Source organism: Budorcas taxicolor, chromosome 5 (genome assembly GCF_023091745.1).
Source record: "Budorcas taxicolor isolate Tak-1 chromosome 5, Takin1.1, whole genome shotgun sequence".
NCBI classification, from domain to species: Eukaryota; Metazoa; Chordata; class Mammalia; order Artiodactyla; family Bovidae; genus Budorcas; species Budorcas taxicolor.
The window spans coordinates 118230669-118245542 of NC_068914.1; the positions used below are offsets into that span (position 1 = coordinate 118230669).

Consider the following 14874-nt stretch of genomic DNA (forward strand, 5'->3'; position numbering starts at 1 on the left):
CGGGCTGAGAGGGAGTAAGAGGCACTGAGGAAAGTCTCCTGAGGGAGGTTTGGACAAAAGTGTGGAGAAGGCTCTGCAGCACATGGGGAGGGACTTAGGAGATGTACTGGGATCATTTTCAGGTCCTGGGTCTCTGGCTTCCTGCCCTGGGCTCCAGTGTGGGAGACTGTTAGGTGCTCGCATGCTCCACATGTGGAAACACAGAGAGTCAGTGCCCTGTGGAGCAGGCCCATGGGGGTGAGAGCAACACCCAGATGCTCCCCTCTCCTCCCTGGAGAGGAGGAGCCTGAGGCATCCTATGAAGGCTCCTCAGAAAGTCGTGGCAGGTGCAATCCCAGATGGGTGACCAGGTCAGAACATGGCCTTGGATGGACTTTCCCTCCTTTCTGCCCACTTTCCCTAGCCCTCAGTCATGCCCCTGATGATGAAGGGAGCCTGGCGACCAGCTCTGCCCTTGGTGGACCACAGGCTCCAGCAGGTAGGCTGCAGGGAGGCTTTGAGCATCTCTGCTCAGAGTCATTGGCAGCCATGGAGGAGGGGAAGCAGGTAGGGCTAAGATCAATATTCTTAAGAGTCATTCCAGCCCCATGTGGGGAATAGACAGGTGAGGCAGGGCAGTGCCCCAAGGTAAACACAAGAAGACGGTTCTGGAAGCTCCTCCAGGAGTCCTGGTGAAACCTGAAGGCAGCCTGGGTGAGGCATGTGCTGTCTCTCTCTCCCCTCTGTGTACGGCTGACCCCGCTTCACACCTGCACACAAGCCCTCTGCTCTCAATCACCCTTGGGTGCCCCGTGTCCATCCTGGTCCCCGGGGCTGGAGGAGGAGCATCCCCGTGCTCAGCCCAAATCAGACGACATGGGCTCCCCCGGGCGTCCCATGGGGCCTGGGGCTCCAGGGTCTGAGGGAAACGATTGGCTGGCAGGCAGGAGGAGCCATGGAGGACGTGCTCCCTGAGATCCTGGGCGACAGGCTCACGGGGAAGGAGCTCAGGCATCCGGAGCCCAGCTAAGCCCATCAGTCAACACAAGGAAGCCTCAGTGAATCCGTGCTATTTATTGAAATAAAGTCTAGAGAACACAAGGTGAGGAGATCCGGTGTTCGTCGTCAGTCGTGTCAGGCTCTTATTGACCTGATGGACTGTAGCCTGCCAGACTCCTTTCTCCATGGACTATTTCCAGGCAAAAATATTGGAGTGGATTGCCATTTCCTTCTCCAGGGATCTTGCCAACCCAGGAATCGAACACACGTCTCTTGTATTGGCAGGTGGATTCTTTACCACTGAGTCACCTGGGAAGCCCGTGGAAAAGCATGGAGTTTCCTTAAAAAACTAAATATAGGGTTATTGTATGAGTCAGCACTTCTGGAAAAGACAGAAGCTCTAATCAAAAAGTAACATGCACGCCAATGTTCATAGCAGCAGTCTTTATAATAGCATAGAAGCAACCTAAGTGTCCATCAATAGAAAAAAAGAGATGCGAAATAACTGGAATAGTACCCAGCCATACAAGCATAAAACAATGCTGTATTTTCTGCTTGGATTGACATAGAGATTATTGTAAATGAAGTAAGTCAGTCAGAGAAAGACAAATATTGTATGGTCTCATTTATAGGTGGAATCTAAAAAGTAGTACAAATGAACTTATTTACAAATCAGAAACAGCCTCACAGACAAAGAAAACAAAGTTATGGTACAAAAGAGGAAAGGGGAGGAAGGGTAAATAGGGATATGTGATTAATAGATGCCCACCACCATACCTAAAATAGACAAATAATAAGGCTTTACTGTATAGCACACAAAACTACATGTGTCATCAATACATTTGGCTGTACACCAGAAACCCACACAATACTGTAAGCCAACTACACTTCGATAAAAACAAACAAACAAACAATGAAGTCCCTGCCTAATTAATAAAAACCTGCTGGGATCGAAGCTGAGCTGATGCTGGAGACACAGGGCTGGAGAACACCACCAGTGGCAGACTCTTCTCGCTGGGACATCACACCCTGAGGAGGGCGATAGAGGAGCCCCAGCTACTTCTCCTATATCCCAACAGTCCTCACTCTGACTTTCCCTCATTTTCAAACCTTTCGTATTCCTGGCCTTCCACAGCTAGTTCCACCTGCCTTTCCCTTTATTCTACCCCCAGTGTGTTCTTTAATCCAAAATAAGTGGTTTCTCCCCTGCCCTCACTCTTTAGCCCCCTTCCTCCCTTAGTCCGGGCTCCAGGCTCTTTCTTTGCCCTCATCTGCCACCTGCATCCATCTCTCCCTTGCTGTGCTCAGCTCCAGAAATGCCAAATTCCTAACACCCAGGACCATCAATGCTGTCTCCCCTCCTTTTCCCCTCTAACAATCTGCCTCTGAGACACTCAGCAAATGTCCCTGGTCCCTGCACTCCTCTGGGGTTGAGAGAATCAAGCCCTCCTGCCGGATTCTCATGGATCTCAGTGAGTAGCTCCAATATGCTTTCCAACTCCTGGGCCCGCTGCCTCAGCTTTTCAGCTGACTCTGTCTTTGCTCCATCATGTAAATGTATTGACTCTTTCACCAGGAAGCCCACATCTATCACAAGGCCGATACATGACATGACTATGCCAGTGATACGGACTCCTTTTGCCATTGTTGAAGCTATGCCGCCAAAAGTTTTTGGCACCTGAACGCTGCCATGAATGAAGGTTTTCCCATTGGTTATGAAGAACTTGACTTTGGCTGCTAAGGCAGGGCTGCCTTCTATCACCCTGATAAATTGGAAATTCTTCTCAATGGTTTGTAGGACACTGATGAATGACCTCGTTGCAGAAATAATTTGAAGTTTCCTGTTAAGGAGTATATCTTTGATTACCTTCCATCTCTTTCTGTCACGGGACAGCAGTTGAATGGTTTTGGTTTCTGCTGATGATGTGTTTACGTGTTCCACGATGCTGGTGGACACACTGGTCACAGTAGACGCTATGCCGAGCCCTAACCCAGTGGCCAAGAGAGGCAGAGTGGCCCCCATTGTCAGAGGTGCCAGAGCCAGGCCAACGATGCTGAGGATGCCAGACACAGCGCCAGTGGAGTGGGCCACCACCTTGGAGATTGTGCAGTCCTTGTGCACCTTGTCAACTTTGTCTGCAAAAGCACGGATCTTTTCTGTGTCTTCCTCCAGGTCCTGTTTCATCTCAGGAAACTCCTCCAAAAACGTCTTTCTGTCCAGCTGGTCTTGTTGGAGTGTGCATGGGTCCTTCCCACTCATGTTTGTTTTCAGGCTGTTCAGATATTCATGTAGTGCCTTTGCCTCCTTCCTGTAATAATGAAGGTCAAGGAATTAAGATAATTTGTTTGTCTGTAAAAATAGGCTGGACAAGATCTATTCTGCATAAATTACAGAAATTGTTTTTTAAATGTTTAAAAGTGTTTCTTTTTATATCAAGCACATATTTGGACATTGTAAATGCTCCATATACTTATTCAATGGTGGAAAACATATGCAAAAATCATATTAGGATACAATTAAGGTAGGCATTTGGTTAAGACACTCAGGGCAGGTCAAAACCATCACTTGCCAAGAGTTGGTAGAGTGGGAACTCCACAGAGAAAAAAAGAGAAGTTTGATTGGAGCAGAAAACCCTTCACTCGTGGACCTTAGTGTGTAGTGAGAAGTCAATCTGCTCTTAGCCCTTGATTCTGGGAAGTGGTCTCTAAGCCCCTAGAATGTTCTGGCTGATAGGAGTGTCCTTAATTGCTCTGGCCTTTGGTCACTGGACAAACAGAAAAGGTGACATTCGCGATGGGGCATCTGGGTCACGTGGTATCAGTTCTGACCTCTGGAGGAGCTGGACTCTCGGGCATTAGTATGACCGCCGGGAGGAGCTGGAGACCACAAGTTAGGATAATTTGTTTTTAAGTGGGTGAGATTCCCTGGCAGGCAGTGCTCTGCGTGTCTTGCCACACACTGAATCCAAGGCTGGAAAGCATCCTGGGGACACGGAAGCTTTGTGTATGAAACCCGCCTAGACTATCCCCGTGGCTGAAACTGCATCCTTTCCCGTAATAAACCATAACCGGGATGACGACATCTTCAGTGAGCTCTGAGAATCCTTCTAGGGAATTCTCAAACCTGACGGTGATTATGGGAACCCCAAAACTTGCTACTGGTGTTAAATATAAGGACAGTCCTGGAGACTGTGTCCTCAGATGTTGCAGGTTGGCTAACTCTTCATACTTAGGAAAAAAAAAAAAAAACACCGAAAGTCAGAGGTAGAAGGCACCTTAAAGATCAGTTTGCCTGGCATCTCCTCTCTTCCAAGGCTTGCGCCCTTGATCTTTCCATTGGAAACTCACTGGGTCCATCCACTTCCCCAGCTGACAGGGAAGCGGGAGATGTGCTGTGAGCCCTGGTTCCCTTGGATCCTCTGGCTCACCTCACTGACTCCTGACCCATCTCCCAGCATCCCTGACCTCTCGGATGTTACATGTTAGCTGGAAAACATGCCTGCTCCCCAAGGCCATGTGCAACTTCATACACCCTCTCCAAGACTCAAGAGACTTGAGGAGTCACCCATCTGAATTGTTAATCCTGAGGAGACTGGCACTTGCACAGCGGGTGGAGGAAGTGTTCTCCTCTTGGGTGGGGACGCGTGAGGCTCCTCAGAATCCCTCAAATGACACGCAATCATAACCACTCACTGTGACCCTGGAGGCTCACTGAGCCACATGGCCTTCCCATTGTCAGGGCCACTCCACATAGACTAGAAGAGGGTCCCAGATGGAGTGAGAACCCAGGTCCCAGGCAGGGTGTGGAGGACATGATCAGCCCTCTAGCCCAGCGTGAGGGGATCCCATCAGGGAAGAAAGAAATGTCCCCACTCCCACTCCCGGAACCTCTGTTAGCATCACAGCCCCTTCAGCTCTGTGTCCTCGGGGCCCACTCTCTGCACTCTAGTCCTGGCCCTGCTGCCCAAGCCTGCCTGCTCGTCCTCCAACCTGGACCTTCTGCTCTACCCTGACCCTGGGTCTGACCCTGGTGCAGGCCTCCCTGGGCCTTTGGACAAGATGATTACATTTGTTTCCCCACCTCTGACCTGCAGTTCACTCTGAGGCCATCACCATAGTCCATCAGATTGAACTGCTATTCCCACTGGACACAGAACAGACCTGGGGCCCCAAAACATAAGCCCAGAGCCCCAGAGCCAGGCAGGGCTACAGCCAGGACCCCACCAGCTCCACCCAGTTCCTCTCCAGCCTCTCTGCCATATGGACCAGTTGGATCTTGCAGGGTTGGTACAGTTCCTAAGATGGGGAAGGAAAGGGCTCTAGTTAGAATCCCCAGCAACACAAAAGGATGTTGGCAGGATTTACTGACTTGTTCGAAAGTGAACCCTATTTGTCCTCCTCTCTAGGAAAAAGATCTTTGCCCCCTATCTCTTCCCAAGAAGTTTTTTCAAAGTTAATATTAATTGAGCACCTGCTCTGTGTCAGCCATCATGCAAAGCACTTTGCATGCATGATCTCAGTGTCCTCACAAAAAACTGAACAGATGAAGAAACTAAGGCAGAGAGCAGTTCAGTAACATGTCCAAGGTCACATAACCTGACCCTGTAGCAGGTTTCATCTCTTCTCAACCCAAGGCCGTTCACTGGCAGCAAATCACATGAAGGAAACACTGCTATTGGGATCTTGAGAAGGAACTCCCTTGACTCCAATTATAGGATGCTGCCTGGAGGAGGTGTGCCTGCCAGGAGGAACCTGGCCTGGGGCAGAGGGATCTGAGTGGCATTCCTGGTGCAGCCATGCATGTTACCTGGGTAAACTGGCAGTAGCTACAAATTTCTTCGTATATTGGAGTACGACCTTCAGTTTCTGTTGTGTGACCTGGGAACGCTCAACAACAACTTTAAAAACAGTTTCACTCTCTAGATGGAAAGAGAAAAAAATAAAATTAGAAGAAATTGTGGTGAAATGGAAATGGCGTTGAGTAGTTTGCTCCTTGGAAGAAAAGTTATGACCAAACTAGACAGCATATTAAAAAGCAGAGACATTACTTTGCCAACAAAGGTCTGTCTAGTCAAAGCTATGGTTTTTCCAGTAGTCATGTATGGATGTGAGAGTTGGACTATAAAGAAAGCTGAGCACCGAAGAATTGATGCTTTTGAACTGTGGGGCTGGAGAAGACTCTTGAGAGTCCCTTGGACAGCAAGGAGATCCAACCAGTCCATCCTAAAGGAAAACAGTCCTGAATATTCATTGGAAGGTCTGATGCTGAGGCTGAAACCCAGTACTTTGGCCATCTGATGTGAAGAACTGACTCATTCGAAAAGACCCTAATGCTGGGAAAGATTGAAGGCGGGAGAAGGGGAAAACAGGACGAGATGGTTGGATAGCATCACTAACTCAATGGACATGAGTTTGAGTAAACTCTGGGAGTTGGTGATGGAGAGGGAGGCTTGGCATGCTGCAGGCCATGGGTTGCAAAGAGTTTGACACGACTGAGCGCCTGAACTGAACTGAACTGAAAAAGTGTTTAAGGTCCATCTTCCTGACCAAATGTCCCTGGTATTATGGGTGGGGACATATGTGTCCCCTCTGCCCCAATTCATATGTTGAAGCTCTGACCATCTCTCCCTGAGGACTGAGGTGGCACAGTCCTGACCTGAGTTCAGTTCAGGGTCCCCTAACCCTTGCAGAGTGGCTGAGGTAGGGGGGTGGCAGGGCGAGAACTGGAGCAAACAGGCTCTGTGGTGACACCCCAGGGTCTGGGAGCAGAAGGAGGCTTGGAGCAAGGGAGAGGGCAGGAGAAGCTCCAGGGATGTTGGGGGACCTCCTCTCCCTCTCCTGCCTGACCTTGGGGATCCCCATCAGCTGTCCCCCTCACCGTGTCTTGGCCTCACTTCAGAGACCCTTGCTGGACGGCGGTGGAGGAGGAAGTAGACACCGTGCTGTGGTGCCTGAGGAGAGGGTTGGGGTTGAGGCTGTCCGGATAGAACCCCGAATGTGGGGGGCTCCCCTGGCCTCTCTGGAGGGATCCAGAGTGCTTAGCCATCCCCTTCTTGGTTTTTGATTCCTTTGTGGGTTGTCTCAGCCTGGAGGCACCACCCTCAATTCTGGATCACAAGTGGAAACCAGCCAGACAAGAGATAGCTGACTACCTGAGCAGTAAACGAGGTCTGTGGAGCTCATGATGGCAGCAGCAGGGTCTCGGAGATGTCTCTTCAGCTCACCCGTCCAAGTCAGGCTGGGAGGAGGTGTGGCTTCACCCTTGGGGAAGAGAAAACAGGCTGTGGGCTAGCTCACGAGTGAGCAGCGACTGCAGGGAGCAGCGAGGGGGGAGGCCTCTGGTGGGTTCCCCTGGGACGACCATCAGTGACACCAGACACTTAACCCTCCACGTTTCTCTGTCCCCTGGGCTCTGCTGGCTGTTAGTTAAGAAAAGTCACTCACCTCCTGCAGCTCCTTCCAAGCTGAGTCAGAGTCCTGCTCTCCTGTTGGGGCACGGGGAGAAGGCAATCAGACAGGAGACAGCCATCTGCGAAGTTTTAGGAGCAATAAAACCAGAGACAGGAGAAGTCATAGAAAGGAACATGGAAAGGAATGCTCTGGAAAGTGTGTGAGGCTGGACACCTGCGTCACTAGCTGGTAATAACTAATGTTGATTCAGTGTCTATGACGTGCAGGCTCCTGAAACTCAGCTAAAGATGGGTCAGCCCAAGACTTCATGCTGGTGTCAGTGTCTGGATTTGAACCCAAGTCTTTCTGATTCAAATAGCAGGTTAATGATAACTATGCTGTACTCTCAACAATATACAAAAATACTTACCTGGGGATATATGTTAATTGGTAAATGACTCTTTTTATTCCAAAATGATGTCTTGCTCCCTGTGCCTGAGTCTCTGCCTTGATAAAGTTTCTGGTGCTGCAGCTCCCACAGCCCACATCCTCCTTGCTTCTGCAGGAGCCTTTCTCCCACAAGCCCCCTCCCTGCAGCCCTCTCTGCTGTCCTCCCCTAACTGTTGCACTTTTGGGTTGTTTCAAATTGTTTGTGTAAATGGTAGTGTAAAGAACACTCTTCTTGTATGAAACTTTGCCTGTACTTGAGACCATTTCCTTAAGCTGTTTCTGGAAGTAGAAAGATGTGGTCAGGGAGCTAAACATTTTAAATGTTTTCATACCTAGAGTCGCTCTCTTGTGCCAAAAAATTGCACCAATTTATTACAGTTATGTTCATATATGAGGGTGTCAATTCTTTTAATCTTGCCAATTCTCAGAAGTCTCTACTTTAAAACAGATCTTTACTGAGAGAGAATTTTTTAATTCTGTTTGGGATTACATTGCCTTGGTAGATGATGAAAGAAAGCAAATGTTGATTACATTCAGCAGTGTTGTAAGAAGACAAAAGTGCGTTTATCAACTCCTCCTCCTGAGACCTGACTGAAGTGATAGGAAACATGCTTGCAGTTATAATAATGGCTACTGATGGGGGAGTCTCTGTGCTTGTGGTCTTTGTTCTGTATGATAGCTGATCTAAGACTTTACTGAACATAATTTGGATTATTCCAGTAACCCTTGAGATATGCACCCCAACTCCCCTCCTTTTTTCATAGATGTTATGTGCCTTGTCCAAGGTCAGAAATCTTGTCCATGATAGACTAGGTTTCAACCCACTTACTGGGCTCAAGAGCCCATACCTCGCCTCTCGGTACTCTGCTGCTAATATAAAGCCAGGAATGTGGGCAACAGGAGCCCAGAGTCTTCAGCAACAGCTTGAAGACTGACTGGATGAAGAAGTGACTGCTGAATCTAGAGGAGAGGAGGGAAGAAACGGGGAGAAGGTGTACAGGCAAGAGGAGTGCTTGCTTAGAGCAAAATGAGGGTGACACAGAGGAGAAAGCAGGGGATAGTCCCAGCAACCCACATCCCATCACATATTCACCCAAATCCACACCAGACGGAGGGAAATCTTAATTCAGAGACTCCAGAAAAAATACTTCTGTATTCTGGAATTTAGGTGTCCTCAGGCAAGCACTCTACAGGGAAGCTTACCAGTCAACTTATTCCCTCTAAAATATGAATGGGTCATCCAGGATTAGATACATGGAAATGATGACAATGTAGAAAAGGGTGACTAAGATAAACAGATGAAAGATGACACCAGAAGGGATGGATGGACAATTTTGAAGAAGAAAATAATTTTTAAAACTTGAACCCAGGTCGTTAAGTCAATTAAAAGGGATTTTTATTCATAAAATGAGATTCTCTGAGAAGTGGGAAAAAATGAAACAGACAAAAAAAATCTTGGGAATTAATAAGTGTTTACAAAATAAGTCTAAAGAAAGATTGGAAAAGAAGGTCAAAAAAAGCTTCCAGAAAATTTTTTTTTAATGACAGAAGAAATGGAGCTAAATCGAGAATAGAAACGTTGCTATTCACAATCGTTCCTTAGCAAGTTACTTGAGAGTGAGGTGCAGAGGCAAACAAAAGGGGTGTGTGTGTGTGTGTGTGTGTGTGTGTGTGTGTGTGGTGATGCAAAGGATAACCAAGAGAAAGAAAGATTCCTGAATGTGATCCAGGAATCAGGAACATCAACCCAGAGGGAAGAGAATCCAAGGATCACAGCTGAGCACACAGCAGACCTAGAGAGAAACCAGTTCAGAATGGGGTAAAATGTCCAGAGTCTGTGGGGACAGGGGACTCGGTATCATATGAGGCACAGGGGCAAAGAAATGGAGGAACTTTGAAGATAGACAGTGCAAGGCGTGAAAACAAAGGCAATTCCAAACATCAGGAAAAACTAAAGCTATGCCAAAATGTGTGTGCAAATACACAGTATTAATACAAGTTACTCAAGAGAAAATGTTTAAAACATCACAAAAATGTAAATTCTCTTCTTTGACTTTTAACTTTTAGAACAAAGCATTTAAATATGAGAACTAAATTTATTTGCTGTCAATCAACGTAAATATTAAATCACACTTCTAGAAGGTGGGAGCTGAAGCACTGAAGGGAGAAAGAGAATTAGTCTCATTTTACAAAGTGGGGGACCAAGAAACACCAGCTGAACCTGAGGGCCTAAGAAATAATGGCACAAATAAAGTGCATATAACCACAAAGTTTTCTAATAGAAGATGTAAGATTAGTGATATAATGATATTAGGAGAAGATAGGGATGGATATAAGAAAAAGTATAAAAATAACTGAAATCATTACCTTCCCTGGTAAGAAGTAAGTTAATAGTATCAGACTTTTTAAATTAGGAAAAGAAAAATATGATACTTAATATTTATTAGTTATTGTGGTTGACGACTTCCCACTTTCCACCAGGCAGCATTCTAAGTGCTTCTCAAGCATTCACTTATTTTTAGTTCTCTCAATGACCCTGTAAGTAAGGAAATTATCGAAGGATATTGATAAAGCAAATAACTGAAAGTGCTTTTTACTACAAAGGGGTGTGCAGAACCCTCTGTATAAACTGATTTGTTTTAAACTTATGCTTTTAGTCTTTTGGATTTTTTTAATTTTATAAAAGCAGAAGTCACTTCACAGTAGTTAGTAACCCATAAGAATGGGTTGATTTCTGGTGCCACCACATAAAACTGGAGGAAGCAATTGGATTAAGAGACAAAAAGAAACAAGCCTGAGACCTGCTGTGACAACTGTCAGTGTAGGAGACGTGTTTGTGATGATGAAGCCAGGTTCTCTAGGAAAAGGAGGGATGATAATACTCATAAAGCAGGACAATCACAGTGAAGTGTGGCCTTAAACAGATCCATCATCCAGCAGCGCCTTGCCCACAAACCTGTGCCCCCATGGGCTTCTGTCCACTCAGAGGAAGCCAGACTCCTCGAAGTGGAGGTCAGTTCCACAGGCCGGCCTCTATATCCACAGGTTGGCGTCTGTACACCCCCAAAGGCACAGATTCTCTTGGAAACGTTCAGAGCAGCATTTAGAAGGGGCACCCATATAAAATGAGCTTCCCTGGTGGTTCAGATGGTAAAGAATCTGCTTACAATGTGAGAGACCTGGGTTCGAGCCCTGGGAAGATCCCCTGGAGAAGGAATGGCTACCCACTCCAGTATTCTGGTCTAGAGAATTCCATGGACAGAGGAGCCAGGCTCCTCTGACAGTCCATGGGATCACAAAGGGTTGGACCCGACTGAGCCACTGTAATGTAACTCACATATAATCATGCTGCTGACGATGGAAAGTGAATACTACGATCATGTTTCATTAGGCCAAGTTGATTCTGAGAAAGGCCATGAGTTCATAATAATTCAATGAGAAGAGTTTATATCAAGTGTGGCTAAGACGGGAGACATAAAGCTTACAAAAGGTAGCTATGCTGCAAACAGGAGAAACTGCAGTGGGAAAGAAAGAGGAGAAAGTGTAGTGGGAAATATTTCATTGTTAATTGAATTTAATGATAAGAGGAGTCTTAAAATCTATGGGCACATTGCCTTCCGTCTGTTTATGTGCCCATTATAAAGGACTGAGAAGGAAAGAATACCCCCGATATCCCAAGGCTGGCCTGGTATCACAACAGGGCGATGCTCTTCTCCCGTTGGATGCAAAGACTCGCACAGAACTCCAGCCTCACACAGGGTCACCCTGAGAGCTGGAGCAAAGCAGACAGCAATCACCCATCACTGCGCCCCCACCAACACCACACCTCCTCCCTTGGGTGAAAAGCAGAACTGCTCCTTCTTTACCAATCACACGTTTATGCTCACTCTGGTCTCCCCTCTCCATAGATGAGTTACTGAGACCCCCACTGACAGAAGTGCCCGTCATTTTCTGTGTCACCTAATCAGAGTGGACCCATTTCCTTAGTGAGAGAGTCAAAGTCTCTCAGTCATGTCCAACTCTTTGCAACCCCGTGGACTATAGAGTCCCTGGAATTCTCTAGGCCAGAATACTGCAGTGGGTAGCCTTTCCCTTCTCCAGCGGATCTTTCCGACACAGGAATCCAACTGGGGACTCCTGCATTGCAGGCAGATTCTTTACCAACTGAGCTATCAGGGAAGCCCCCATTTCCTTAGAGCCTCCCCCAAATCCCCTCACCTGAGCCCCCATCCTAGAATCTTTCTGTCACCTTCTCTCTGTGATGCCTGGGGTTGTCACTCAGGAAGAGTAACTTGTTCACTAGGGAGTGTGCCTGGTGGTGGAGGCTGGAGGCACTGATTGTGTGGATGGAGGAGAATTTGCACAGGCAGGTCTACCTTGAAGCAGGTGGGAGAGGAGAGCTGGCTGGTCCCGTGCTGCCCTCTCTGCCCAGAAGCTGCATGACCCAGGAGCCAGGGCAGCTGAATGACACCATGAAACATGAGAACCAAGAGCCAAGAGAGAAGAGGAGGGCTTGGGCAGAAAGAGCTGGGTCCTGGATGATGCCAAAACTTTGTAAATGCATCTGAACCCTCGACCTCATCCTTCCGCCCTTCCCTCCCATTCTTGGCCTGGTCCTGACCCTTGTCTCGGGCCTCAGCTGGGTGTGGATGCTGATGGTGCTTCCTCTGCTGGGGGAAGCACCTGCCTTCCTCACCAGGGCTTCCTCCTCTGTTAGCCTCTGATTGGTCCCTTTCTGGAAAGGCTGTTGGTGGGAGAGGGGAGGACCCTGGAGAAGCCTGTCCCTGCCCAGCTGCATGGCCAGGCATGCATCCCTCCCCTCCTCGTGGGCAGACAGATTCTCCCCAACATCTCCCTGTGTACCTGCAGTCACCCTCCCTGGGAAGGGAAAGGGGCGTTAGGAAAGTCCCTGGCCGAGCACCTGGACCCCCCCGACTGCCCGAGCTCCCGTGTTCCTCACCCTCTCTGTCTCCGCAGGGCCTGCTGCAGGAGACTGACAGCTCCCTGCCACAGGCTGCCCCTCCCCATGCATGTGCTTCCCCACTGGCCTCACTGTGTGACGGGTTACTTGTCCCTGGAGGCCCAGCTCCAAGCCTCCCTCTGCCACCTTCGTCCAGTTGCTCTTCAGCTCCTCTTGAGGCCACACTTTCCTGGTCATGGTCCCTTTTTGCTCAGTTTCTCCAGGTCTGAGAACCCTTCCCGCATCATCAGGGGCCCTGTCTCTTCTCTGCTGCTCCTCCTGTCCAGGGCCTCTGGGCACCCTCCTCCCTCCTGGGCACAGCCTGGCCAAAATATGAGGGGTGGGACCCCTTATGGGGACATGAAACAAGCAGCTTCTTGATGACACAGCACAAGCCCAGTTCCCCCTGTTAAAATTAGAAAGGGAGGGAGGGGAGAAGGGGAGAAAGAGGAAGAGAACAAGGTGGAGAAGAAACTAAAGATCCCAATCAATCAATCATTCAAAAGGATCCAACGTACACCAGAGAGAAAAAACTGAAGGGACTGAAGGAAGCATTAAAAATGACATTGATTTGAGAAAGCCTTTCTAAATACACACATTTCACAAGATATAATGGAAATTCTGACTTACTGAACTCTTGGAAATAAAAATTGTCAATGATCCCATAAACCAGGTCAGAAAAAACATCTGCACCCACAGGGAAAAGTGGAAATCAGCTTTTAAAAACTCAGTAAGAGAATAGAACAAACAATTCCCCGCGAGGTAGTTTGCCCAGGGTCACACAGCTCTCTGTGGGCAGGGAGGAGGCCAAGACCAGGCCTTGGGACATGGGTCCGAGGGAGGGGTGGGAATGTGATTGTAATAACCAAACATTTCTAGGGTTGTCTCTGCCGGTAAAAAATATAGATCTAAGCTCATGCCCCTCCTGTTATACTGATGTCTGTAGAGTTTGGCTTTTCATCTTAACATTGCAACACAGGGATATATGTGGACCTTGTGCAGTGAGCCCTTCTCACTTCTTCCGGCAGCGCCACCTTCCCCACACAGGACCTCCCATCACCCACATCCTGAGCAGAGGGCCTGGCAAACACAGGAAGCCAAAGCCTTTCGACTCCCCTCTTGGTTTCCTGTCTATTTCCTGGCCTCAGTGTCCCCCAGGGCCTGGCACTGAGCCTGGCTCTCAGAGGCAATGTTTTTCAACAAACCTTGATTCCCTGTAACTGAAAAAAATCCGCTTTCCCCCATCAGCCCCAGCCTAGCACCCTGGGGACAGCTTTAAGGTGGCCAGGCCATAGGAGGAGAGGCTCTGACTCCCCTGTCCTCCTCCACCCTGTCTGCTTCCTCCAATTTCTCAAAGTACTAAGCACACCCCACACCCACCTTCCTTCTTGGGTCACTGCTCATGTCTCAGGAGTCCACATCCTGAGCTGAGCCCACCGGAATGGGTGCCGGCCTCCCTCTGCTCTGTTTAGGGGCCCTCAGCTGGGAGGAAGCCCTCAGACGCACCTGCCTCCACATCCAGGCTCTGCCCCTGCTTAACCTGCTGCCTCGGCCATGACCTCACCTCTCTGAGCTTCTGTTTCCTTCTTCTGTCAACTAGTGACATCATCCTTTCTCAGACATTCATCCTGAGGATGGGGAGATGGGCAGGGTCCCTCCCCTCTGCTTACCCAGGGGTTTTCCTCTGGCTGAGTGTGAACAAGATCCAGGTGTTCTCAGCTGTGCAGATGCAGCTGCCAGCTGTGCATCTCTGCAGTGACCACACACACCCTCTGTGCCTAGATACACCCTGGGAAGCAAAAGTGGAAGCAAAACCCTCACTTCTGAGTGGTTCAAGTCAGACAAACACCCTGCCCACCAGGCCCCGCCCTGGGACTATCTCCACCTCCAGCTGACCCGCTTAGAGAAAGAAGCTCAGTCCTGACATTCCACGTCCTTCTTGACACAGTCCACTCTGTCTCAGGCTCCATGAAGGAAGACCTGCCACCAGCACATCGTGAGTCCCTTGGCAAATCACTCCCCCCTCATTTCCACCTTCTCACCCCTCCAACCCCACACTCGCCAGCCTGCCTGCTCGTTCCCCTGTGTGCCGACAG

General features: G+C 48.7%; 1 protein-coding gene across 3 annotated transcripts; it reads right to left on the reverse strand.

Moving 5' to 3' along the window:
- Positions 1 to 1043: 1043 nt before the first annotated feature.
- On the reverse strand, positions 1044 to 14519 carry LOC128048975 (apolipoprotein L3-like). Of its 3 annotated transcripts, XM_052641475.1 has the most exons (6): positions 14449 to 14519; positions 7423 to 7507; positions 7131 to 7239; positions 5786 to 5897; positions 2846 to 3287; positions 1044 to 1327 (listed from the first exon to the last, which is right to left on the reverse strand). In XM_052641475.1, exons 3-6 carry the CDS (start codon positions 7159 to 7161, stop codon positions 1169 to 1171), a joined length of 744 nt encoding a protein of 247 aa, XP_052497435.1. In that variant the 5' UTR covers positions 7162 to 7239; positions 7423 to 7507; positions 14449 to 14519; the 3' UTR covers positions 1044 to 1168. The 3 variants fall into 3 exon arrangements, with proteins under 3 accessions (XP_052497435.1, XP_052497433.1, XP_052497434.1); XM_052641473.1 differs by having other exon boundaries at positions 1206 to 3287; XM_052641474.1 differs by lacking the exon at positions 7423 to 7507 and having other exon boundaries at positions 1206 to 3287; positions 14449 to 14514.
- Positions 14520 to 14874: the final 355 nt, after the last annotated feature.